Source organism: Pyrus communis, chromosome 10 (genome assembly GCF_963583255.1).
Source record: "Pyrus communis chromosome 10, drPyrComm1.1, whole genome shotgun sequence".
NCBI lineage: Eukaryota > Viridiplantae > Streptophyta > Magnoliopsida > Rosales > Rosaceae > Pyrus > Pyrus communis.
The window spans coordinates 7,706,493-7,733,148 of record NC_084812.1 but is presented as its reverse complement, the minus strand read 5'-3'; the positions used below and the strand labels follow the sequence as shown (position 1 = coordinate 7,733,148).

Here is a 26,656-nt window from a genome sequence, read left to right as displayed (position 1 = left end):
CATTCCCAATGGAGAAAGTTTGAAATAATTGGGATCTTTTGGAGATTGGATCCAATTACTAATTAATGATATGAGCCAAGGATCATAGGCGGATCAAAGTTAAGTATTGCAAATCCTAGTTCGCTTTCTAATCACTTTAAGACTAGTCTTCAATTGCATGAAGCTTTAGTGGCATAGAATTTGCTAGACAGATGAAAGTAGAACTATCTAGTGATGAATATTTGAATCATTCTCTCTCTGTTTCATATGCTTAGAATACTAACATCGCTTGTAATGAAAAAAATAAAAACAAATTCAAGTTTTATAAATGTTTATAAGGGTTATGAAATCGTTATTGGCACTTCAAATATCTTATTATGCATCCAAATTTTATATATTTCTAAGAAAAAATTATACTTGAGTGCAGAATAAGGTTTTTTATGGAATGCTAATAACAATTCTCGGTAGGTCATGATATTTATTGTTACTACTTCATTGTTAAACATGTGCGGTACAATTTAAGAAGTGTGCAATTAACTGTAGAGTCCTATAAAAGAGTTTTACATACCATTCTCATATGTGATAAACTCAAGAGAGCGCTCCGACCAAATAATGTAGTACAACTTTGCAATCCGGTGCTACCGCATTACTTCGTGGCGATGTGATACTTGCAACAAGCATATATATGAACTTGCTGTGCAGGGGTGGGAAGATTCATACGCTTGGCTCTCCTTGGGAAATTTCCTTCTACTTGGAAAAGCATTTAACGCAATAGTATTATTGGAAATAAATTTTGATTGCTAAATATGGGAATGGAATAAACCAATACTTTTTGGTCGCATTTTACACCGTTTCCAAACACGTGATTGAAAATGGTAGTTTCAATTCCAAAGAGTCTAATTTGTAAATCAAACAACTTAAGAAAATAAATTTAAAATTACTCTATTACCATTACGATGTTTATACAACAATAATATCTAATCCCAAGAGGCACGAAAGAACATCGGCCAAAAAGAACACCGGTCCAAAAGAAGGTTTTAGCTTGACGTATTTGGAAGAATGGTCCCAAAGCACTTTGGGAGCTCATGGCCTCCAAATGCCCTATCAACAACTAGGCCGAATGCTTTACATAAAGTACTTTTGACCGCTGAAGGGCAAGTTGGTGCACTGACAACTTTATGGCACAAGGTTCCAGAAGCAAAGGGGCATGTCTACTAAGACATGAACTCCAGGCCATGTGGCGGTCAGCCAACGAAATATAGGCATATGAAGGGACATAAAGGTTGACAGGTAGGGCGTTCGGGTGTAGATTTCCACCAACCCGAGAGCCTCGAGCAAGGCGCTCAGCTATGTTGTCCCAAGAAAGCATGCAAGTAGACTTGCACAAATGTCACATCGTTACCATGTGTCCGCCAAAACGGAGGGACAACTAGAATGTCAAATTTGTATATTTGGTGCATTAATTGCAAATGAAGTGATAGGCTTGAGCCCATAGACAGAGGGCTCATTGAGGCCTTATATTAGGAGGACAAAGTATTTCTTAAAAGGGGTCAAAGGAATGGAGAGGGATAAATTACTGTGTTAAGCTGAGTGCTATTTCTAACCTCATATTCAATATAGTGAAAGAAGCTCATTACATGTAACCCAATTTTGAAAGGTAAACTACTTAAATTTTGCTATCAATTTCCTATTATTTTCCTCTAATGAACTTGTATTAACTGTCGATGTTCTGATAAACTTATATTTTAGTCAATTTTGGCATTAGTTATTTTAAATGGCCAATTTTTACACTCATCTCACTCAATTTTTCATTAAAAATTCACTAAATATTATTCTTTATTTTCCTTTTCTGAAATATTACTCTTAATTTTTTTTTATTTCTTAAGACAAAATATTAGAAAACCACTGATTGCTCAAATACAAGAAGATCCATATGGGCCACATCCAAGTTTTTGGCCCTAACGTTCCACAATTTCGTCAAACCACTATATAGAACGGCCTTCGTCCCCAAAAGACCACTATTCCCCTCAAATGTCGATTGTCGAGTCCTCCCCGAAGGACCTTAGTCTTTGACAGAGACACTGTCAGCGTAAATAGCTTAACCTTTACGGAAATTAGAACGATCACGAACAACTCACCAATTTCCAAAACCCTAATTTCGCAAACATTCAAAATTAAATCCCCTTTTTCTACCATCCCTTCTATTTCAGCCACTGCAGCAAGTAGCGGAGCTCCGGGTTTTGCTTGGAGTTGAAGAAGCTAGGGTTTTTGGGTGGTTTGTGCTCATGCTACTGAGTCCATGAGTCCTGTTCAGAATTTCGAGCAACATGCTCGGCGTCTCGTCGAGCCCGACCTCCGTACTCTCTCTCTATCTCTCTCTCTCTCTCTCTATATATATATATAGATATAGATATATAGATATACGTATATTTATCTTTCAAGCATAATTCAACTATGTTTTTGAACTTTTAAACCTCCGTTAGTAATAATTTGATTGAATTTAATCGGACGAGCCATTTTAAATTGAGAAAAATTCGTCTTCCTGTCCATTGAAGACTTGAAATTTTAATATTTTCCCGTTAGTGCATGTCTAGTAAACCAAACACAACCTCCGTTTTCGGACCCAATTAACTATGATAGATAAAGCTTAATTTTGATTCAACCAAGTTTGATTGATGGGTCTTTAAGATGTTATTGTTCGTTTTTATTTGGAACAGCAATTCAGGCAAGGCTTCAGATGGCAATGGAGGTTCGGGACAGCCTAGAGATTGCACACACTGCAGAATACTTGAATTTTCTAAAATGCTACTTTAAAGCATTTTCAACGATTCTTGAGAAAATTACAAAGCCACAGTTTACTGACAATCCCGAACACAAGCTCCGGAATATAGTGGTGGAGATTCTCAATCGTCTTCCCCACAGTGAAGTACTCCGCCCTTTTGTCCAGGAGCTCTTGAAGGTGGCAATGCATGTACTTACTACTGACAACGAAGAGAATGGCTTGATATGTATTCGTATAATCTTCGACCTCCTCAGGAACTTTAGGCCTACTCTGGAAAATGAAGTTCAGCCATTCTTGGACTTTGTTTGCAAGGTTTACCAGAACTTTAAGTTGACTGTTAACCATTTCTTTGAAAATGGGGCGGTGGGCGGGGAGGATATTAAGCCGATGGATACTTCTTCAGATCAATTGTTGAGTGGTGGTATTGGAGGTGGTAGTATCGGCGGTGGTATTGGCGGTGGTATTGGCGGTGGTATCGGCGGTGGTATCGGTGGTAGTGGGTATGCTGGGGGTGGGCAGCTTAACCCCAGTACCCGTTCTTTCAAGATAATTACCGAGAGTCCCCTGGTGGTCATGTTTTTGTTTCAGTTGTATAGTCGACTTGTGCAGACCAATATTCCTCACCTATTGCCTTTGATGGTTGCTGCTATATCTGTTCCTGGCCCTGAAAAGGTTCCTCTGCATTTGAGGACTCATTTCATTGAGTTGAAGGGTGCACAGGTGAAGGTAAGCAGGTGTTTTTGCTGAATATATATGTATTAAATTCTGTGAGCGGGGCACTGTTCTTTCTTACTTATCATCTCATGTTTTTGTCCACTCATCAGTGTTTTCTTCTTTAGTTGTTTACTAGTTTGTTTCTCTTCTGTTGCAGACAGTTTCATTTTTAACGTATCTGTTGAAGAGCTTTGCTGATTATATCAGGCCCCATGAGGAAAGCATATGTAAAAGTATAGTCAATTTGCTTGTTACATGTTCAGATTCTGTATCGATTAGAAAGGCAAGTATTCTTGTCTCTAATTTAATCTTTCTCCACTTGGATCCGTTTCTTCTTTCATGACTGTAGTCTGAATGACCAATATTTTGTTGGGCGCAGGAACTGTTAGTAGCCTTAAAACATGTTCTTGGAACGGATTTCAAGAGAGGTTTATTTCCTCTGATTGACACACTATTGGAGGAAAGGTAACACTGTTGACTCAATCATACGGTGACCTCGAAATTGCAAAAAACATGATACAGAAAGTTTACTTCAAGCTGACTTGTGAAATCTTTGATAAATGCAATATCTTCATATAATGGAGAAGAGATGTTCTTGTTTATAGCCTTCAAACATATTCTTAGAAAAGATTTCTAGAGGGGTTTGTTTTCTCTGTAATGAATTCATGGTTAAACGATAAACATTATGTGCCAGAGAGATGTACAGAAATGTGGCTGCTAAGGACATGCAGGCTGGAGAAAACATTTGGCACATGGTGCATATAGGTTGCTCTTTTAATATTTATGGGAATCTCTGCTTCCACCTAGACCAGTCTTATGCTATAAAGTACTGTCGGTTGCCAACAGAATGAAGTGATTTCTTTTTCGGTTTTGCTGAGATATAGAAATAATTGGTTAGCTTCGTATTATGTGTCATGGAATGTGCTAAGATGTTGACTTTTATAGCATTTATATATATGTTCAATTATATTCTCCCCCAATCAGCTTCCTGTTTGAGCATCATTTTTCCTCCTTGTAGTTTGCAATAATCACAAACTTGCCTGAACTGTAGTGTCCATTCCCACATTTTTACATGTCAATTATTCCGACTTGTTTCAGTTTAAAACCTCAGTTTCACCTATATGCTAACCTGTTTCATTGGTGACAAGAAGTAAGAATATTGTTGTAGCTAACTTCTGTTCCAATTTTATTTAACCCCTATATGCTTTAACATTTTCAGGGTTCTGGTTGGAAGTGGTAGAGCCTGCTTTGAGACATTGAGGCCATTGGCATATAGTCTACTTGCAGAGATTGTTCATCATGTTCGTGCGGACCTCTCTTTGTCACAGGTATTTCTATTGTGTTTTGTCTAATATAAAACTAGACTGCTGTTCCATCACTATCTTCTCATTAATGAGGCTCGACCCTTCATTATACACTTTTCATTCACTGTGTATTGGATGGTCTTACCTCCTTATCATCATCTTCAATTAGGCCCGGTGTCAGCCTTCAGTTATGCATTCTGAGAATTATGGATATTGACTTGATTGTTGCACTTCTGCAAGGTGAGAGAAGAAAGCCGGTTTAGTAGTTCATAGGTGGGAGATTTATGCTGATTTTTTTTTCGATGAAAGGAGATCTCCCTTTTACTTGATTTCTTTTTTCAATGAAGCTCGTTTTTCCTATCTAAAAGAAGTTGGTTCAACCTGAATCCTTAAATGAACTTTGTTTAAGTTTAAGTGCATTGTCCAGCGTTATGAGTATGCTTCCCAATAAGTCTTTTATGAGCCAAAGTAACCTTCCTTTAATATGATTGAGAAGTGTGAAATCAATCAATTAACTGGGTTTTGTGTTTTTCTTCTGTATTCTTCCTTTAATGATCAGTGCCCCATTTGGCACTTCTTTTCCTTTTTTATTTAGTTTCTTAATGTTTGATGGTTGTTAATCGCAACAGTTGGCATCATACTTTCAAATCACACATTCACACAGTATTTTCGAACAAGCTTACCTTTATAACCTTTATGCTGCAGTTATCCCGAATCATATACTTGTTTTCAAGCAACATGCACGATGCTTCATTGTCGCTCAGCATTCATACTACTTGTGCTCGCTTGATGCTGAATCTGGTGCATATGCTAACTCTATTCTCCAGGAGATTATGTCTGTTTTGTTTCATTTGGGGATGCACTTTATGTATTGTTTTTTTGGTACACTATGCAGGTGGAGCCAATATTTGAGAAAGGTGTTGACCAACCATCTATGGATGAAGCACGGATTCTATTGGTCTGAGTTACAGCCTAATTGTTTGCCTATATTGGCTTGACTTGGATAACAGTACGAATTTTCTCTTTCCTCCATTCTTATAAAATATTTTGGTTCTTTGTAGGGGCGTATATTGGATGCTTTTGTTGGAAAATTTAGTACTTTCAAGCGCACTATTCCTCAGGTAATCTTTGATTGCTGTACCACAAGGGCCTCTTGTTTAGTTGATAATTTGGTTTCATGTGAAAGCTTTCATATTTTTTTTTTTGAGAAGAAACTATAACAGTTTATTAAAAAAAGAAAAGTGTAATACACAGAAGTGGATAAGAAATCCACCAAGAACAGAACAAGAAAATCTCTCCAGAGGATCAGATTACAAGTAGGACAACCTCAACCAAAATCATTTTACAACTGCTAACATATCCCACAGTATGTGAGAAAGAGAGTAATTCTTAAATTCATTTGAAACTGAAGCCCAGAAGGCTGCCCAATATCTTACTCTTCCCCACAGATCTGCTACCCCCACACCAGTATAATCGTCAAAAATTCTTTTGTTACGCTCCAACCAAATGTTCCAAAAAACTGCCGACACCAGACAACCCCACAAAGCTTTAGCTTTCCTCCCAATTCCTAGAGCCTCAAAATTAGTGCTTAGAAGCTCGAAACAACCCTTTGGGATGACCCAACTTACTCTAACCTCCTGAAACAATTTCCACCACAGTTGAATCGTGTAAGAACAATGAAGAAAAATGTGGTTAACACTTTCCTCCTTTGCTTTACACAAACTGCACCAATGGGGAGAGATGCAAATAAAAGGATTTCTCCTTTGAATTTGATCACAAGTGTTGAGCCTCCCAATAGCCACTAGCCACACAAGGACTTTGACCTTCGGAGGAACTTTTGATTTCCAAATCTGAGAAGAGGGTGGAAAATGTTGCACAATCCCATTGTTGCTCAAGAAAGAGCGATAGGATTTGCAGGTGAACAATCCTGATAATTCCAGTTTCCACCTTCTATCATCCGCTCTTGATTGAGACAAGCGAACATTTTCCACTTTCTGTAATAATCTAGCCGCCTCTTCTATCTCCACCTCGTTCAAATTTCTCCTGAAATCAAAATTCCAGCTCAAAGAATTGATAGAAAGATCCACAAAACTTGCGATGTTCTGGTTGTGCATTCTTGATAGCAAGAATAATCTAGGAAATTGTTCTTTCAATGGTCCCCCTTCCAACCAACCATCCTCCCAACACCTCACCCTCTCCCCATTGCCCACCTTAAACTTGCAACATTGTAGAAATGATTGGAGACCACACGAAATATCTTTCCAGGGGCTTCGACTTGAACCCCGCACTGGAGGGTTTGCATTCCACCCATTATCCTGCAGCCCATACTTGCTTCTTATCACCTTGTGCCAGAGAGAATTTGGTTCCTTTGGTATAGGTGCGTATAAAAAGAGGTGATAAATTTTGGCACAAGGTGATAAGAAGCAAGTAATTCGGTACATATACTACAGTGGGATTTATACGCACACAAATTAAACCCTCTTTTTATCAATTGTAGTATAGGTGCAAGTAGGGATCGTTCTGGACCGGGGATTAGGAGGGATTTTTAATCACTTGGATTTGACTCAAAAACGTAAAAACGTAATATAAAACACTAAACTAGACTCAAAGAATGTAAAACTAAACTTTAAAACACTAAAACAAACCAAAAGACTCAAACATCACACAAACACACTCAAAACTGCCTTTCATATTAGCATATGGGCTTATGTCAACATATAATTGTGCGTGTCGTCTTTGTATGGTTGTTGTGAGTAAAAGAGTTTTGTGTTGCATTTCATACTTTTTGGACCTCAAACAATGATGTGTTTTCCAACAATGTATTTAGATTTATATTTGAGGGAGTTGGTTTTTGAAAAGAAGAAGCTTAATTCCAAACCAAAGAACTTTACATATAAATTTATAAAGTGAACAAGTAATCCACCATACACAGGCAAGATAAATATAATTGATTACGCTACATCGATCTTAATACACCTATATTATGATATTACAGCTTTCCAATCTCGAATATGATCAGATAAAGATATGTTCCTAAAGACAGGAGAAACATGAGCCCAAAGTGCCACCCAAAACTTAACCTTCTCTGCACGTCCTCCACTTCCATCCCTCTGACATCTTCATAGATTTGTTGATTCCTTTCTGACCAAATAGCCCAAACAACAGCCAGCATCAAGCAGTTCCAGAAAACTTGAGCCTTTTTTTTCACCACCTAAGATCATAAACTTCCCACTAAACAAAGAGAAGCAAGGTTTTGGTACCACCCAGCAAACATGGATACCGTTAAATAAAAAACACCATAATTTCTGGCTAAAAGGGCCTGATAAGAAGGCATGATCAGCACTCTCTCCTGAACTTTGGGAGAGTCGTTGGCTTGTGCGGTTCTTTGTATTTGCTTATTTCTGGGTGATTTTGGTTGATTGTTATTTGTTTCATGCTTATTTGTCAATACTGACATGTATTCTGTCAACTGATAGTTGTTGGAGGAGGCTGAGGAGGGAAAGGACCGTGCTACTCTGAGGTCAAAGCTTGAGCTCCCTGTGCAGGTAGTTTTGTCAACTTTTCTTTGAGATGCTGTTTGTGTGTGCATTAATGCCTTATGGTTTCCAGTTGTCTGTTAATATTTTGTCTTGTATCACTTGTCCGAGCTCTCTTTTCCTTTTAATGATAGCTATAGGTTTATCACCTATGTTGCACTTGTGACTGATGTTAAAAAATGGTAGTAAATATGGTTACCATTAGGGATTATGAGCCAATGGAATTACACGTAGCTTTCAGTTTCCTTTTTGAAAATTTCTGGAATTATGAGGAAATTCGAGTGGCACAGGTTTTGAAACTGCTTGTATTGATGTAATTCTTTGGAAAATCAGGTCGATATTACTTTTCGTATGGAAATAAAATGCAGGCATATTAGTTGTATTGCTGTGGTTCAAAGAAGGAGGCCCCATTCTAGTTTATCCCCTCACTGGTGCATCCTTTGCAAATCCGATTTGGAATTGGTTGACCATAGTTTCTTGCATTGTCTGGTGACTTTGAGTTTGTAGCTGAAGCTGGTTAAGGAGATGGGCATCACACGGGTAGTCCCGAAAAATTATCACCCCCCCTTTCTCTAGTGAATTGGAAGGGAACGAAAGCCAAGTTCATGTGGGGTTGTATGTTTCATGTGAAAATTTGGGTCGTTTGGATGGAGAGAAATAAAAGGATCTTGGATGATTTGAAGGAGCTGGTTTCACAAAGCTGTGGGATATAGTTTTGTTTTTGGCTGTTCTCTGGGCCTCTGTTTCCTCAGAGCTCAGGGGAATTTCTCTCTATTTGACTAGGCTAGACTAGAAAGCCACCGTTCTAATTGCTTTTTGGTGTTTGTTTGTGCTGGGTTGTTTTCTATGTTCTAGTTTCTAACCTGTGCTGTTTTCATTTTTTGGTTCAGTCTTCTTGACCTACCTCTTTGCTGTTTTCTTTGATCTTAATACAATCGTTTACTTATAAAAAAACTTCTTCCATTTCTTTAATTGCTTGATTGAATAGCCATCCTTTTTCATTAAGCACAGGATCTTTTTCATTTTTTATTTACTTTGTGGCATATCATTTGGTTGCAGGCAGTTTTGAACTTGCAGATAACCGTTGAGCATTCTAAGGAAATCAATGATTGTAAGCATCTGATTAAGACATTGGTCATGGGTAATTGATCCTCACCACATTTTTTGCTATTTCTCTCCATGCCATAGATAATAATGATACTTGTACTTCTGATAGTTATGTTCTTCAGTTGGGTCCTTTTTGTTTTTATTTTTTTAATTTATAAATAATTGATCAGTCTTTGCTGTATTTGTCAGGAATGAAGACTATCATATGGAGTATCACTCATGCACACTCCCGTGCACAAGTATTATTATCTCTGTTATTAGTTTTTCCTGAGTTTGTTAACATTTGTTATCTTATTCAACATTTCTGATGGTTTAAGGTTTCTCCTTCCACGCATGGAACACACCCACAGGTGCTTGTTTCACCATCATCTAATTTACCAGCGCCTCAAGCATTTAAAGGGATGCGAGAAGATGAGGTATTACAAATTTACAAATTCATATAATGAAATTTAACATTTGTATTGTGGTCCCAATTACTTGATACGACTTCGTTATTGGGTAGGTTCGGAAAGCTTCTGGTGTTTTAAAGAGTGGGGTGCATTGCTTGGCTCTATTCAAGGAGAAGGATGAGGAGAGGGAAATGCTGCAGCTCTTTTCCCAGATTCTGGCTATTATGGAACCTCGAGATTTAATGGACATGTTCTCGTTGTGTATGCCTGAGCTATTCGAGTGCATGATTTGCAACACACAGTTGGTTCACATATTCTCGACACTTCTGCAAGCTCCTAAAGTATACCGCCCCTTTGCAGATGTTTTGGTTAATTACCTTGTAAACAGTAAACTTGACGTTCTGAAGCAGCCAGATACACCTTCAGCAAAACTAGTATTGCATCTCTTTCAGTTTGTATTTGCTGCAGTTCCAAAAGCGCCTTCAGATTTTGAACGTATTTTGCAACCTCACATTCCTGTTATAATGGAAGTGTGCATGAAAAACGCTACTGAAGTTGAAAAGCCTCTTGGTTATATGAAACTTCTTCATGCAACATTTCGAGCACTTGCAGCATGCAAATTTGATCTTCTTCTGAGGGATTTGATTCCTATGTTACAACCTTGTCTTAATATGCTGTTGATGATGCTTGAGGGTCCAATAGGGGAAGATATGAGGGAACTTTTGCTGGAGTTGTGCTTAACCTTGCCTGCACGCTTAAGTTCTTTGCTACCCCACCTTCCCCGTCTTATGAAGCCTCTTGTTTTGTGTCTTAAAGGAAGTGATGATCTTGTGAGTTTAGGTTCACTTGAGTTTTGGGTAGATAGTTTGAATCCTGATTTTTTGGAACCCAGCATGGCCAATGTAATGTCTGAGGTGATTTTGGCCCTATGGTCTCACTTGAGGCCTGCTCCCTATCCTTGGGGTGCAAAAGCATTGCAACTCCTTGGTAAGTTAGGAGGTCGTAACAGGCGTTTTCTCAAAGAACCCCTTGCACTTGAGTGCAAGGAGAACCCAGAGCATGGTCTTCGCACAATTCTTACATTTGAGCCTTCAACCCCATTTTTGGTGCCACTGGATCGATGCATTAATCTTGCCGTGGAAGCTGTTATGCACAGAAATGGTGGAATTGATACTTTCTGCCGAAAACAGGCATTGAACTTTATTCGCGTTTGCTTATCGTCCCAGCTTAATTTGCCTGAAAAGATTAAGGACGATGGAGGCACACCTAGTCGGTTGTCAACTTTGTTGGTCTCTGCGGTTGATTCTTCGTGGCAGCGGCCTGAAACATCAGACATGAAGGTTAGTTTGGTTTAATGTTATTTGTTAAGTGCTGAAAGCTGTCTTCTAGTGATTTGAACCTTATGATAAAAACTTTTATTGCTTTATATGTTAGTCATATTCATGTCTGGCCATGTAGTTGTGATAATGGTGCTAAAGTGAAAGTTGAATTATATGGTCATCCTGTTATTGGTCTTCACTGTAAGACCATCTTCATTATTTAGTGCTTTACTGAGAAGATGCTGCAAAATACTTCAGTTAATGCACGAGTAAATCTATGTATTAGAATATACCTCTGTGGCTATTAATTGTCTGTATACCTTGACTTATCTACATAATGTTCATTCTTACACCATTGTTTACTATGCCTGATCTTTTCGAAATTTTATTGTCAAGATACTTTTAGTCCCCCCTCTCCCAACCAAAAAAGAATGAAAAGTGAATACTCTGTCAATGGCTTACTGGGTTTTGTATTCTCGTTGTTTGTCTATTACAATTGTTTTATTGTAACTTCTATTCCATATCTTCTTTACCTGTCCCTTAATATTCTTTCCACTGAGTTTATGTTATAATAAATCTGGACATGATTAAAAAAAATAAGTATTACGTTATAATAAATCTGGACATGATTGCAGGCTGACTTAGGTGTAAAGACGAAGACCCAACTTATCGCTGAAAAATCTGTTTTCAAGACTCTCTTAATGACTGTTATTGCTGCCAGTGTGGAGCTAGATCTCCAGGACCCCAAGGATGACTTTGTTGTGAATGTATGCCGCCATTTTGCGATGATGTTCCATATTGATTCATCCTCAACTAATACCTCGGTTGCCAATGCTGCACTTGGGGGTCCTATGCTTTCATCTAATGCTCATGTGGGTTCCAGTTCCAGGTCAAAGACTAATACTTCTTCGAACCTCAAGGAGTTAGACCCGCTGATATTTTTAGACGCTCTTGTTGATGTGCTAGCAGATGAAAACAGGCTCCATGCCAAGGCTGCACTTAGTGCTTCAAATGTTTTTTCTGAAACACTTCTCTTTCTTGCTCGCTCAAAGCATGCTGATGTTCTGATGTCAAGAGGCCCTGGTACTCCAATGATGGTCTCGAGTCCATCAATAAATCCTGTATACTCTCCACCCCCAAGTGTTCGCATCCCTGTTTTCGAGCAACTTCTGCCCCGTCTTTTGCATTGTTGCTATGGTACAACCTGGCAAGCGCAGATGGGAGGTGTTATGGGACTTGGTGCTTTGGTTGGTAAGGTCACTGTTGAGACCCTGTGCCTTTTCCAAGTAAGAATTGTGCGCGGTTTGGTTTATGTTCTTAAAAGGCTTCCTATATATGCTAGCAAAGAGCAGGAAGAGACAAGTCAGGTGCTTACACAGGTTCTTCGTGTGGTTAATAATGTTGATGAAGCAAACAGTGAACCACGCCGGCAGAGCTTTCAAGGAGTGGTTGATTTCCTTGCTGCAGAATTGTTTAATCCCAATGCATCTGTTATTGTCAGAAAGAATGTTCAGTCGTGTTTGGCACTTTTGGCTAGTAGAACTGGTAGTGAGGTATCTGAGCTACTTGAGCCATTATATCAAAATTTGCTTCAGCAACTTTTAGTAAGATCACTCCGGTCAAAAACTGTCGATCAACAGGTAATCTATGTTGTTAATGGTTATTACTAGAATTTGTTGTAGTCCTTTCTGACTTGATTTGGTGGTACATAGGTGGGGACAGTTACAGCTTTAAACTTCTGTTTGGGCTTGAGGCCACCTCTTCTCAAGCTGACACAAGATTTGGTTAATTTTCTCCAAGAAGCATTGCAAATAGCTGAGGCTGATGAAACTGTGTGGGTTGTGAAGTATATGAACCCAAAAGTGGCCACATCACTAAATAAGCTTCGAACAGCCTGCATTGAGCTACTTTGTACTACCATGGCGTGGGCAGATTTTAAAACTCCGAATCATTCAGAATTGCGTGCAAAGATCATTTCCATGTTTTTCAAATCTTTGACATGTCGAACAGCTGAAATTGTTGCTGTGGCCAAGGAAGGCCTGCGACAGGTTGTTTTCTTTTGAATTAGTCAATCCATCTCGCTTTTCTAGTTGTATTGTAATGCATGCCTGGATGTATTAATGATGATTGTTCTAGGGAATTATTGGCTTCCTTTTTTTTTTTATTTTGCCTTAGTGATTGCCCCATTGTTGCTTGTCTATTTTTCTGGTAATTTTACTCATCTGGGGTCCATCTTGTTTATTTGGTCAGTTGAGCCATAACCATTTGGTGGGTGATTCATGGAATATAAATGACCATATTATGCATCATCTGGTTTCTTATTTCCTTTTCCACGGCATATGCTTTTCTTGCAATATTACTGGAAACAGTGTTTTTTATTTTTTATTTTTTATTTTTGAAAAATGTACTTCATTGCTGTGCAGGTTATTAATCAGCAGAGGATGCCAAAAGAACTTCTGCAGAGCAGCCTTAGGCCTATTTTGGTGAACTTGGCACATACAAAGAATCTGAGCATGCCTCTTCTGCAAGGTCTGGCCCGTCTTCTTGAACTCTTGTCCAATTGGTTTAATGTTACCTTAGGTGGCAAGCTGCTGGAACACCTAAAGAAATGGTTAGAGCCTGAGAAACTAGCACAAAGTCAGAAATCATGGAAGGCTGGTGAAGAGCCAAAAATTGCAGCCGGTAATGTATTTTTGGTTGTTTACTTTTGGTGATTTTCTTGTATGCCTATACATATGCATGTTTACAGATCTTATTACGTCACATTTGTGTTTTTTCCAGCTATCATCGAGCTTTTTCATCTTCTTCCTTTGGCCGCATCAAAGTTCCTTGATGAGCTTGTAACCTTGACTATTGAATTGGAAGGAGCTCTTCTTCCTGGACAAGTATACAGTGAGATTAACAGTCCATATCGCCTTCCACTCACAAAATTTTTGAATCGCTATGCGACATTAGCAGTCGATTATTTTCTTGCTCGATTAAGTGAACCGAAGTACTTCAGGAGGTAATATTTAGTTATGATATTCATGTGTGTGTATTTATGCATGGATAAATAGACAGTTAAAACTGAACCAATCCCCAACACGGTTTGGATCAGCCAATTTAGGCAGCCTTGTGATCTTTTGTCCATCATTTACCATGAAAATCCATGGTCACCAACTGTTGAAATAAAATAAATGGTTGGCATTATTTAGATTCAGGGATAATTGACCATGGAAGTATTCATGGTCATTGGTGACGAGTGGTCTATAAACTTTCTACGGATAAATGTATGTCTAAATTTTCAGACATCATATCATTATGATTAAATTGTGTTTGTACTCATCCGGCGTCCATACTCGTCCAGTGCTCTTTGTGTGCATTTAATATATTTTCTCATTTAACCTAGGTTTATGTGTATAATCCGATCGGATGCCGGCCAGCCTTTGAGAGATGAACTTGCTAAATCAGCGCAGAAAATACTTGCAAGTGTTTTTCCTGAATTTTTGCCAACTGCTTCGGGAACGTCAACTCCACCTTCTGCTTTGTTGGGTGACGAAGGTCTTGTTAAGCCCCCATCTGATAGTTCTAATCCCCCATCTGCACATCCTGGTGCAACGCCAGATGCTTATTTTCGGGGACTTGCACTCATAAAAAGTTTAGTCAAATTGATACCTGGCTGGCTACAAAGTAACCGCATGGTGTTTGATACCTTGGTACTTGTTTGGAAGTCACCCGCAAGGTTATCTCGTTTGCATAATGAACAGGAGCTGAACTTAGTGCAGGCAAGTTTAGTGGCTTGTTATATTGAAGTTCTATACTTTCTTTGTTGATCATCTATTGGGTAATATTAAGATGGGAAAAACCCTTGCTTTCTTTCTTAAACTAATTATATGACCTTTCGGTTTTTTAACTCTCTGTGTCATGTAACATGCGGCCGCGTCCGTCCCTATGGTCTTTTTACTTTCTAATGTTTTTAAATGCAGGTTAAAGAAAGCAAATGGCTTGTCAAATGCTTCCTGAATTATTTACGGCATGACAAAACAGAAGTGAATGTTCTCTTTGAAATACTCTCCATCTTCTTGTTTCATACTAGAATTGATTTTACATTTTTGAAGGAGTTTTATATCATTGAGGTATGTACTTTTCTCCCTGTTTATGTCATTTGTATTTTACTTAGTTGACTGTTTGTGAAGCAATCATCATCTGTTCTCAGGTTGCAGAAGGTTATCCACCTAACTTTAAGAAATCACTTCTCTTGCATTTCTTAAATCTTTTCCAATCAAAACAACTTGGTCATGATCATCTGGTGGTTATTATGCAAATGCTTATTCTTCCGATGCTTGCTCATTCCTTCCAAAATGATCAAAGTTGGGAAGTTGTTGACCAAGCTATAATAAAAACAATTGTTGACAGACTTCTCGATCCTCCAGAAGAGGTATATTTCCTGCAAAAATTAAAGGCTTTCAGTGCCGCTATGTCTTATCTCCTTAGTTCCCTTTTTAAATAATCAAAAGTATTTTTTTTTTTTTTTTGGTAGATTATAAATTTTTTTTTTTTTTTATCTCACCATTTCTGTACATCCATAGGTTTCTGCTGAATATGACGAGCCCTTGAGAATAGAACTTTTGCAGCTTGCCACTTTGCTTCTTAAGTATCTGCAGAATGACCTTGTACATCATAGGAAAGAACTAATCAAATTTGGTTGGAATCATCTCAAACGCGAAGATAGTGCCAGTAAACAGTGGGCATTTGTAAATGTTTGCCACTTCTTGGAGGCCTATCAAGCCCCAGAAAAAATTATACTCCAGGTATTGCACATTGTGGCCATGATATCTATTTCAATCTTTTGTTGGCACTTGGCACAAGCTGTTAATCCCTTATTGACATTAAATTTTACTGCTTCGGAAATTTTGGTTTTGGTGCTCTATTTGTCATAGAATTTCAGCTTTGTGCTATTATTTATGCTCTGACAATAGGTCACTTCCCCTTTTGTGTTTGAAATGAAAATAACATAGATCCTATAATTCTAAGCTATTTACCAAACCTTTGATTGTTAGAGTGGTCTATTAACACATATGCTTGTTCTTTGATAATATGGAATGCACCAGCATGTGCTCACAGCTCGTGCACCCCCCTAGAATGCACATTCTTTGGGTTCATTGTTGACAATTTGTTAAAATAAAAATATCTTATTTTAGTACCCTGACGTTGATTTGAGAATGCAGGTTTTTGTAGCGCTCCTGAGAACTTGCCAGCCAGAGAATAAAATGTTGGTCAAGCAGGCCCTCGATATACTAATGCCAGCACTACCACGAAGGTTGCCTCTTGGAGATTCTCGTATGCCAATTTGGATACGGTACACCAAAAAAATTTTGGTTGAGGAAGGCCACTCAATCCCTAATCTTATCCACATTTTTCAGCTTATTGTGCGCCATTCAGATCTCTTTTACAGCTGTAGAGCTCAATTTGTACCTCAGATGGTCAATTCTCTTAGTCGCCTTGGATTGCCTTACACCACCTCTGCAGAAAACAGGCGTCTTGCAATTGAACTTGCTGGCTTGGTTGTTGGATGGGAAAGACAGAGACAAAATGAAATGAAAGTAGTGGTGGATGGTGATGTTACCAATCAGAAGAGTGAGGGTTTTAATCCAGGGCCTGGTAGTGCTGATCCCAAGCGTTCTGTGGATGGGTCTACATTTCCTGAAGATGCAACAAAGCGTGTCAAAGTCGAACCTGGTCTTCAATCCCTCTGTGTAATGTCGCCTGGAGGACCATCCACAATCCCTAACATTGAGACCCCTGGGTCTGCTAGCCAACCCGATGAAGAATTCAAGCCAAATGCTGCTATGGAGGAAATGATTATCAATTTCCTTATAAGGGTAACACCCTTCTTTCAACTTTATCACACTTGTTTTCATGTATGAGTGAGATGGTTTGAAAATACTAACTATGGTTTTCGTTACTTTGGCATTAAAGAATGTCATTATTTGAACCTAAGCTTTCTGGCCGATGATGCTCTGCCCGTTGACATTCCTTCCATGGAACTTCTGGGAATAGAAAAGATGTCTAAACTTATCTTGGGCTTTGACATTATATACTCCATATATAGTTGAATTTGTTCTGTTTTGGTTTTGTTTTGGAAACTCTTATGCTTGGTTTATAGGACACCTATAATTGAATAGGCAATCTTTCTGTAGCTGCACTAATGTTTAGCTGACATGGAGTCCTTGTATATTTGTTTGTAGTTCATAGTTCATAGTCTCACCACTTTCATGGGTTTCTGGAAACAGGTTGCTTTGGTCATAGAGCCCAAGGACAAGGAAGCAAGTATTATGTACAAACAAGCGTTAGACCTACTATCACAAGCTTTGGAGGTGTGGCCAACTGCCAATGTTAAATTCAATTATTTAGAGAAGTTTCTGAGCAGCATTCAACCTCAGTCCAAGGACCCTTCCACAGCCCTTGCGCAGGGCTTGGATGTCATGAATAAGGTCCTAGAGAAGCAGCCTCATTTGTTCATCAGAAATAACATCAATCAAATTTCCCAGGTATGTTCTTACTTCTTACACCACCATCTGTTTATCGTTTTCTTTTGCAAAGTCTGCTCTTACCTGGAGTTACACACTGAACTTTGGTGTTATGGGGATTTTTTTTGACAGATTCTTGAACCATGTTTCAAGTATAAACTGTTAGATGCTGGAAAGTCATTGTGCTCCCTGTTGAAAATGGTCTTTGTTGCTTTTCCTCTAGAAGCAGCTACTACTCCACAAGATGTGAATCTAATATATCACAAGGTTGATGATCTAATAAAGAAGCACATCAATACTGTTGCAGCTCCTCAAACTTCGAGTGAGGAGAGCACTGTTAATTCAATTAGCTTTGTGCTGCTTGTGATTAGAACCTTGACAGAGGTGCAAAAGAACTTTGTTGATCCTAACATCTTTGTCCGTATTCTGCAACGCCTGGCACGAGATATGGGGTCATCATCAAATTCTCATTTGAGACAAGTATGTCTGTTTTCTTATATGCTTACCTCTTTCATGCTTCATATACATTCATAGAAATTTTCTTTGTATATTCCTCGTGTATATGTTTACTTGCTGCTATTTTTCTCTATTATATGTGCGTCTATTATGTTGTATCAGCTGCCAGTGATCTGCTTTTCTATGTTACTTTTTGTTTGGTTTCGGGTTTTTAAATACATCATTGCATTTTCTAGTCTTGGTCTTCTGAAGTTAGAATTTATGTTGCCTTCAAGTTGTGGGATAGTTCTATCAATTATTTTGTGAGCATACCTTTGAGACAGGAGCATACGTTTTCGGTCAGAAGGAGAACTCCGACAATTTGCAACCCAGTTGGAGAACACACCTGTGATTTGGCATTAATGATAATTGTTTACTAATCTTTTTTCCAACTTATACACGAAGTCTTATACACAAGATTTTGAACTCAGGACCTCCTCTATCAAAAGTGGGGAACTAAATGCCACTGGCTAAATGGTAATTGGTGATCGTAACCAATCAGGCAGTGGTTTTAATTTGTACAGCTCATTCAATATGCTCTGCCCTTCTAGTCAACTTATATCTGGAATGGTTGAATATGTTTCTGTTATTTGGGAAAATTTTGTATCGTTTAATGGACGTTTCTTTTTGTTTATCTTATAATGTCTTATATTGGATCATATCCCTTCCCACTTCAGTTGAATTATATTTAGCGAACCTTGTCCTCTATTTCAGGGCCAAACAAAAGATCTGGATTCCGCAGCTTCATCTTCTCGTCAAGGTGCCGATGTGGGAGCCGTCATTTCTAATCTGAATTCTGTTCTGAAACTTATTAGTGAAAGGGTCATGCTTGTTCCAGAGTGCAAAAGATCTGTAACTCAAATACTAAATTCCTTGCTTTCTGAGAAAGGTACTGATTCTAGTGTGCTTCTTTGCATACTTGAGGTAATAAAAGGGTGGATTGAAGATGACCTCGGAAAGCCAGGCTCATCTGTTGCTTCAAATGCTTTTCTTACTCCAAAGGAAATAGTTTCCTTTCTTCAAAAGCTTTCACAAGTTGATAAACAAAACTTCTCAATTGCTCTGGAAGAGTGGGACATTAAATATCTTCAGCTTCTTTATGGATTATGTGCTGATTCAAATAAGTAAGTAATGTAGTTGAGTTCATTCTTGCTGTACTTGAATAAAAGGATATACTAAAATATCTGGTTGACTTCCAGATATCCTCTCTCCCTGCGTCAAGAGGTGTTTCAGAAGGTGGAAAGGCAATTCATGCTTGGTTTACGTGCAAGAGATCCTGAATTCCGGAAGAAGTTTTTCTCACTTTATCATGAATCTCTCGGGAAAACATTGTTTGCTAGGCTTCAGTACGTCATTCACCTTCAGGATTGGGAAGCCTTGGGTGATGTCTTCTGGCTCAAACAGGGCCTTGATCTTCTTTTAGCAATCTTAGTTGAGGATAAACCTATTACTCTTCCTCCAAATTCTGCAAAGGTGCCACCACTTCTTGCTTCAGGTTCTCCAGACCCTCCTGGAATGCACCAACAGGTCACTGATATTCCAGATGGTTCCGAGGATGGTCCTCTAACATTTGATACCCTTGTTTGTAAGCATGCACATTTTTTGAATGAGATGAGCAAACTCAAGGTACGATGGTTCATTAGTTTTATCTTTGGTGAATCTATTTTGCAACGATGAGACCATCTGGCATGCTGACATGGTGTTAAGAACTCCAGAAGACGTTATAATTTTGATGGATTCGTAATCCCACTTCAGCATGACGCTTGGCATTATTGTCACATACATTAATGTTTTATTACATTTGCCCTAAAACAATGCCTGGTTTCTAACTCTCTCTTCCAGATTCTGTTACTATTAATTATGTTTAATAGGTTTAAGTAATTTCGCTTCCTTATCTGTTGTCGGTGTCAAACCATCTTCAGACAAGCTTGTGTAATTGATATTCTACTCAAATGGAAAGTTCTGACCTTTCCTTTTGAATTTTTCCTTCGTTTTAGGTGGCTGATCTTATTATTCCATTGAGAGAGCTTGCTCATGCGGATGCCAATGTCGCTTATCATTTGTGGGTGTTGGTGTTTCCCATTGCCTGGGTGACCTTAGACAAGGAAGAGCAGGTCGCACTAGCTAAACCAATGATCGCTCTGCTTTCAAAAGATTATCATAAGAAGCAGCAAGGCAGCAGACCTAATGTTGTGCAAGCCCTTCTGGAAGGGCTTCAGTTGAGCCACCCTCAGCCTCGGATGCCAAGTGAGCTCATTAAATATATTGGGAAAACCTACAATGCATGGCACATAGCATTGGCTCTGCTGGAAAGTCATGTCATGTTGTTCACAAATGATACAAAGTGCTCTGAGTCTCTTGGGGAACTTTATCGTTTGCTCAATGAGGAAGACATGAGGTGTGGATTGTGGAAGAAGAGGTCAATCACTGCAGAAACTAGAGCCGGGCTTTCGCTAGTTCAGCATGGCTACTGGCAGCGTGCTCAAAGCCTCTTTTACCAAGCTATGCTTAAGTCAACTCAAGGCACATATAGCAACACAGTACCGAAGGCTGAAATGTGTCTCTGGGAAGAACAATGGCTGTATTGTGCTGGTCAACTTAGTGAATGGGAACCATTGGTAGAATATGGTAAGAGTATTGAGAATTACGAAATACTACTTGATACTCTTTGGAAATTGCCTGATTGGGTATACATGAAGGATCATGTACTTACAAGGGCTCAGGTGGAAGATACTCCGAAACTTCGCCTTATACAATCATTCATTTCGCTTCATGAAAGAAATGCAAATGGTGTGGGGGATGCTGAGAACACAGTGGGCAAAGGTGTTGAACTTGCCTTGGATCAGTGGTGGCAGTTGCCAGAGATGTCTATCCATGCTAGGATTCCTCTCTTACAGCAATTCCAACAGCTAGTTGAAGTTCAAGAGTCGTCAAGAATTCTTGTGGACATTGCCAACGGAAACAAACTTTCTGGGAATCCTGTGGTTGGTGTACATGGAAATCTTTATGCTGATCTCAAGGACATTCTTGAGACTTGGAGACTGAGAACTCCAAATGAATGGGATAACATGTCTGTTTGGTATGATTTGCTACAGTGGAGGAATGAAATGTACAATGCAGTCATAGAAGCATTCAAAGATTTTACATCAACGAACCCACAACTTCATCATCTTGGTTATCGTGACAAAGCTTGGAATGTTAATAAGCTTGCTCACATTGGTCGTAAGCAAGGCCTATACGATGTTTGTGTCTCAATACTTGAAAAGATGTACGGCCATTCAACAATGGAAGTGCAGGTATTACTAACTACAACCATATTATGTAATTTGATTTAGTTGCTTATTTCCATCCACCAGAAGTACAAATGAGCAAAAACATGGTTGTTGGGCCTTTATGAACATCCTCCACTACAAGCCAATGACTATTCTGGGGGTAACTAGCTGATATGTTGAAAGCCCTCAGTGTATTATTTTCGTTTCTGGAATATGTTTTGTAACTTGGTCATATGTTAATTACCATCTTGAACCTTATGTTGCTTGAATCCTATCATCTTAGTTAATGTTTTATACTTGTTGAACTGTGATATGTTGTTTTGGTGGTATCTTTTCATAAACCACTTCTGTTTTCCCTAGATACAGGTTTCTAATCTCTTTCCATGTATTTTACCAGGAGGCCTTTGTTAAGATTACAGAACAGGCAAAAGCTTATTTGAAAATGAAGGGGGAGCTTACCAGTGGTCTCAATCTAATCAACAGCACCAACTTAGAGTATTTTCCTGTGAAACATAAAGCAGAAATATTTCGTCTGAAGGGGGATTTCTTGTTAAAGATAAATGATTATGAAGGTGCTAATCTTTCATACTCCAATGCTGTCAGCCTTTTCAAAAATTTGCCTAAAGGATGGATAAGCTGGGGAAATTATTGTGACATGGTATGTCCTGTAATCTGCTTCAAATGCATTTGATAATTTTAGCTTCTTTTTTCTTTTTTCTTTTTTTGTAAAAAAAAATTATTTTATTTTGGTGCGTGACCTATTTGCTATCTGTTTTGCACAGGCTTACAGAGAAGGGAATGATGAAACATGGTTGGAGTATGCTGTCTGTTGCTTTCTTGAAGGCATCAGATTTGGGATATCTAACTCAAGAAATCATCTAGCTCGAATTTTATATCTTCTAAGCTTTGATACTCCCAATGAACATGTTGGGAGGTCTTTTGATAAATATATTGACCAAATTCCCCACTGGGTCTGGCTTTCTTGGATTCCACAACTCTTACTTTCTTTGCAGAGGACAGAAGCTCCCCATTGCAAACTCGTTCTACTAAAAATCGCCACTGTGTTTCCCCAGGTAAAATGTTAAGTTTGTCAAAGAAAAAGACATCCAAATATTACAGTATTTCACTCCAACATAATATTGATTTTCTCGAGGATTATAATCTCAGGCCCTATATTACTGGCTGCGCACATACTTGCTCGAACGGCGTGATGCAAATAAAACTGAGCTTGGTAGTAGAATGGCAATGGCTCAAAGGATACAGCAAAGTGCCTCTGGTGCGAGTGCTGGTTCAATTGGGTTAGCTGATGGGAATGCTAGAGTACAAGGTCATAGTGGCAGTGGTTTATCGTCAGACAACCAAGTTCTCCAAACTGCCCAATCTGGTGGTGGAATTGGTTCTCATGATGGTGGAAACTCTCATGGGCAAGAATCTGAAAGGTCCACAGTTATCGAGAGTGGCATGCATCAAGGTAATGAGCAGCAAAGTTCCTCAACCATCAATGATGGTGGTCAGAGTGCATTAAGGCGTAATGGTGCTTTGGGCTCGGTACCCTCTGCTGCCAGCGCTTTTGATGCTGCAAAGGATATAATGGAGGCTCTTAGAAGCAAACATACTAATTTGGCTAGTGAACTTGAGGTCTGATATTTCCGTCTCAGAATTTTAAAGTTAAATATTTGATGTACTTTTGTTATTTATATATAGGGAATTGTTATTAGCACTCCAAAAATCTCATTTGGCACTCCAAACTTTCTATAATTAGAAAGAAAAATACACTTGTGAGGAGTGCCAAATGAGATTTTTGGAGTGCTAATAACAAGTCCCTATATATATATATATATATATAAGAAAACCAATCCTAATTAATTTTTTTTAACTTTCCGGTTGCAGACTCTGCTGACTGAAATTGGTTCAAGGTTTGTCACTCTGCCAGAGGAGAGACTTCTAGCTGTGGTTAACGCCTTGCTCCACCGCTGTTACAAGTACCCAACTCCCACAACAGCTGAAGTTCCCCAATCGCTTAAGAAGGAACTCTCCGGTGTTTGCAGAGCTTGTTTTTCACAAGATGCTGTGAATAAGCACGTTGATTTTGTGAGAGAGTACAAACAGGATTTCGAGCGTGATCTTGATCCTGGGAGTACCACTACTTTCCCAGCCACACTCTCTGAATTGACTGAGCGGTTAAAGCATTGGAAAAATGTCCTCCAGAGCAATGTTGAGGACAGGTTTCCAGCTGTCTTGAAGCTGGAAGAGGAAAGCAGGGTGTTGCGTGATTTCCATGTCGTTGACGTGGAAGTTCCAGGACAGTACTTTAGCGATCAGGTAACTAAATCAGTGTTTTGCACATTTCTGCTCGTATCATTGTCCTGCCTTTATTGTTTGTTCTATGATTTTATCTGATTGGTCTTCCTGTGCCATTGGATGAATGGAGGTGGTTGTGACGTATCCCAAGTTGATTCTATTATGTTAAATGACTATCAAGCATTTGATAAACCCTTTCAGATCAAGTCGATTAAAAATTCTATTTCCTTTCTTAATGTATCTTCTTATATAAAACAACATTATTGTAATGTTTGCAGGAAATTGCACCTGACCATACAGTAAAGTTAGACAGGGTTGGAGCTGATATACCAATAGTGCGAAGACATGGAAGTAGTTTCCGGCGTTTGACTCTTATTGGCTCTGATGGTTCCCAACGTCATTTTATTGTCCAGACATCTTTAACCCCTAATGCTCGAAGTGATGAACGAATATTGCAGCTTTTCCGTGTGATGAACCAAATGTTTGATAAGCACAAGGAATCAAGGCGACGCCACATATCCATTCACACGCCAATCATCATTCCTGTTTGGTCCCAGGTTTGTCACATTTGAGGGATTAGATTCGATATGTATCTATGGATAAACCTATTTTACTATGCCCTGGTTGGTTTGTAGTTAGTTTGTCTTTGGAATGTGGTTGCCATTGCAACCATGGAAAGAAAAAGGAAGTTGCTTATTAAAATCGACTATTGCTGTATGTGCAGGTCCGAATGGTAGAAGATGATTTGATGTACAGCACCTTTCTTGAGGTGTATGAGAATCACTGTTCAAGGAATGACAAGGAGGCGGATCTTCCCATCACCTATTTCAAGGAGCAATTGAACCCGGTTGTATCCGGCCAAGTCATTAACGAAGCTGTCGGAGACCTTCGCCTCCAAGCTTATAATGACATAACAAAAAATCTTGTATCTGACGGCATTTTTTCCCAGTACATGTACAAGACTCTGTTAAATGGGAACCATATGTGGACTTTCAAGAAGCAGTTTGCCATCCAGTTGGCCCTCTCGAGCCTTATGTCTCTCATGCTACAAATTGGAGGGAGGTCCCCAAATAAAATTTTATTTGCTAAGAACACAGGCAAAATATTTCAAACCGATTTTCATCCTGCATATGATGTAAATGGAATGGTCGAATTGAACGAGCCAGTGCCTTTTCGTCTTACAAGGAACATGCAAGCTTTCTTCTCTCATTTTGGAGTGGAAGGCCTCATTGTGTCTGCAATGTGTGCTTCTGCACAGGCTGTTGTGTCACCCAAAGTGAGTTTTTCTTGGCAGTTGCTTTCTATATGAGCATAAATTATACGTAAGAAAAGAGATTGTGTCCTATATCCCAATCTTTCTATTTCGCAGCAAAGCCAACATCTGTGGCATCAGTTGGCTATGTTTTTCCGTGATGAGCTGCTGTCTTGGTCTTGGAGAAGACCCCTCGGTATGCCTATGGCCCCGTTTGCTGGAGGGGGCAGTATGAACACCGTTGACTTCAAGCAGAAGGTCATCAGCAATGTCCAGCATGTTATTGGCCGGATCAATGGAATCGCCCCCCAGTACTTTTCCGAAGAGGTAAGCCAGTGCCTCCAATCTTATAACAACACAGAGGCTCGTACTAGCAACGATGTTGAGTGCCTGTGTCATAAAATGAGCAAAAATGCATGCTGTTTGTGCCGATTTTTCTTCTCTATAAGTTTTAGGGTTCATCGGTTTCCAGAATTGATTCAGAATGCAGAATCAATTGCTAATTTATACGCCCCTAATAGCGTGTCGTGTGTGTTGTGCTGCGTTCAGGAGGATAACGCCATGGAACCACCGCAGTCGGTGCAGCGCGGAGTGACTGAGTTGGTTGACGCTGCCTTGACTCCGAGGAACTTGTGCATGATGGATCCAACGTGGCACCCCTGGTTTTAAAGTTGCAGCACAGATTTTGTAGAGTCGACAAGAGATCAGAAACCTGTCCGGACAACGTCCTATTTATGTACATATCGTGCTCTTGTTAGTGATTATGAGAAGTCTTTCTCAATCGACATGTTTTGAATGTAGATTACATGTCGTGTGTAAATTTTATTAAAGTAATTGAGTGAGATCCGGGGCCCAGGTTTTAGGTCCGTCGTTACAAATTTATAGGGATGGGTTTATCGTTGGAAGAACTGCATTGCTGATGTTGACCCTAAACAAAACAAGTAGGTAAGTCTGTCGCTCTACGGTCATTTAGGTCTCCTAAAATCATCTCCAACTCTTGGGTAAAAATTTAAAATTTTGAACTTAGGTAAAAATTTAAAATTTTGAACTTAGAAAATTTAGGTTGCAACTTAGAAACATGTTTTCTGCTCCAACTCTTTTGAGTTAAATTTTTCGTCCAAAATTATTAGAGAATGAATTTAAGATTCTTAATTAAAACAAAAACAATCTAGACTATTCTAATTTAATCTTATGAACATTTTAATCTAAAAGTATTTAATTTTTAATAAATATTAAAAAATCATTAAATCGACATCACTATGAAAAAAAATATGAAACACATGAAATTTTTTTTTAAAATTATTTTAGACATTGGATTTAAATTTGAATCATTGAATATTTTTCTTTATCGTTAGATTTGATCATATCTTTTACCCATTGAATTCAAGGAAGTTATAAAGCTTAAAAAAAAAAAGCCAATCCACGCTTAAACCCAGGGAATTTCAAGGTTAAATTAGCCAAAGCACATGAAAGATTTTTTTTTTTATAATTATTTTAGCCGTTGGATTTAAATTTGGACTGTTAGATCTTTTTCTTTACACTATATTTGATTTATATTAAATCTTATTAATTCAAAGAATTTATAAACATGAAACTTAAAAAATACACATTTAGTGAGCCAACCTATAATAACCTGGGAGATTTATGGGTTAAATATGCCCCAAATACGTGTTCGGAAAAGGGTTGGAGCAAGTTTG

At 38.7% G+C, this 26,656-nt stretch overlaps 1 protein-coding gene across 2 annotated transcripts; it reads left to right on the top strand.

Moving 5' to 3' along the window:
* Positions 1–1,986: 1,986 nt before the first annotated feature.
* On the top strand, positions 1,987–25,837 carry LOC137747058 (uncharacterized). 2 transcript variants are annotated; one of them, XM_068487063.1, is made up of 35 exons: positions 1,987–2,336; positions 2,697–3,487; positions 3,633–3,758; positions 3,855–3,940; positions 4,695–4,803; positions 5,485–5,580; positions 5,675–5,737; positions 5,841–5,900; positions 8,256–8,324; positions 9,375–9,456; positions 9,612–9,661; positions 9,773–9,838; positions 9,925–11,151; positions 11,766–12,770; positions 12,843–13,178; positions 13,554–13,812; positions 13,912–14,134; positions 14,519–14,894; positions 15,096–15,245; positions 15,326–15,547; positions 15,699–15,920; positions 16,338–16,991; positions 17,403–17,660; positions 17,772–18,119; positions 18,849–19,258; positions 19,334–19,760; positions 20,132–21,430; positions 21,804–22,064; positions 22,189–22,479; positions 22,574–23,044; positions 23,297–23,728; positions 23,986–24,264; positions 24,432–24,983; positions 25,077–25,286; positions 25,509–25,837. In XM_068487063.1, the coding sequence occupies exons 1-35, from the start codon at positions 2,279–2,281 to the stop codon at positions 25,626–25,628; spliced, it is 11,688 nt and encodes a 3,895-aa protein (XP_068343164.1). In that variant the 5' UTR covers positions 1,987–2,278; the 3' UTR covers positions 25,629–25,837. The 2 variants fall into 2 exon arrangements, with proteins under 2 accessions (XP_068343164.1, XP_068343163.1); XM_068487062.1 differs by having other exon boundaries at positions 9,740–9,838.
* The last annotated feature ends 819 nt before the right edge of the window (positions 25,838–26,656 follow it).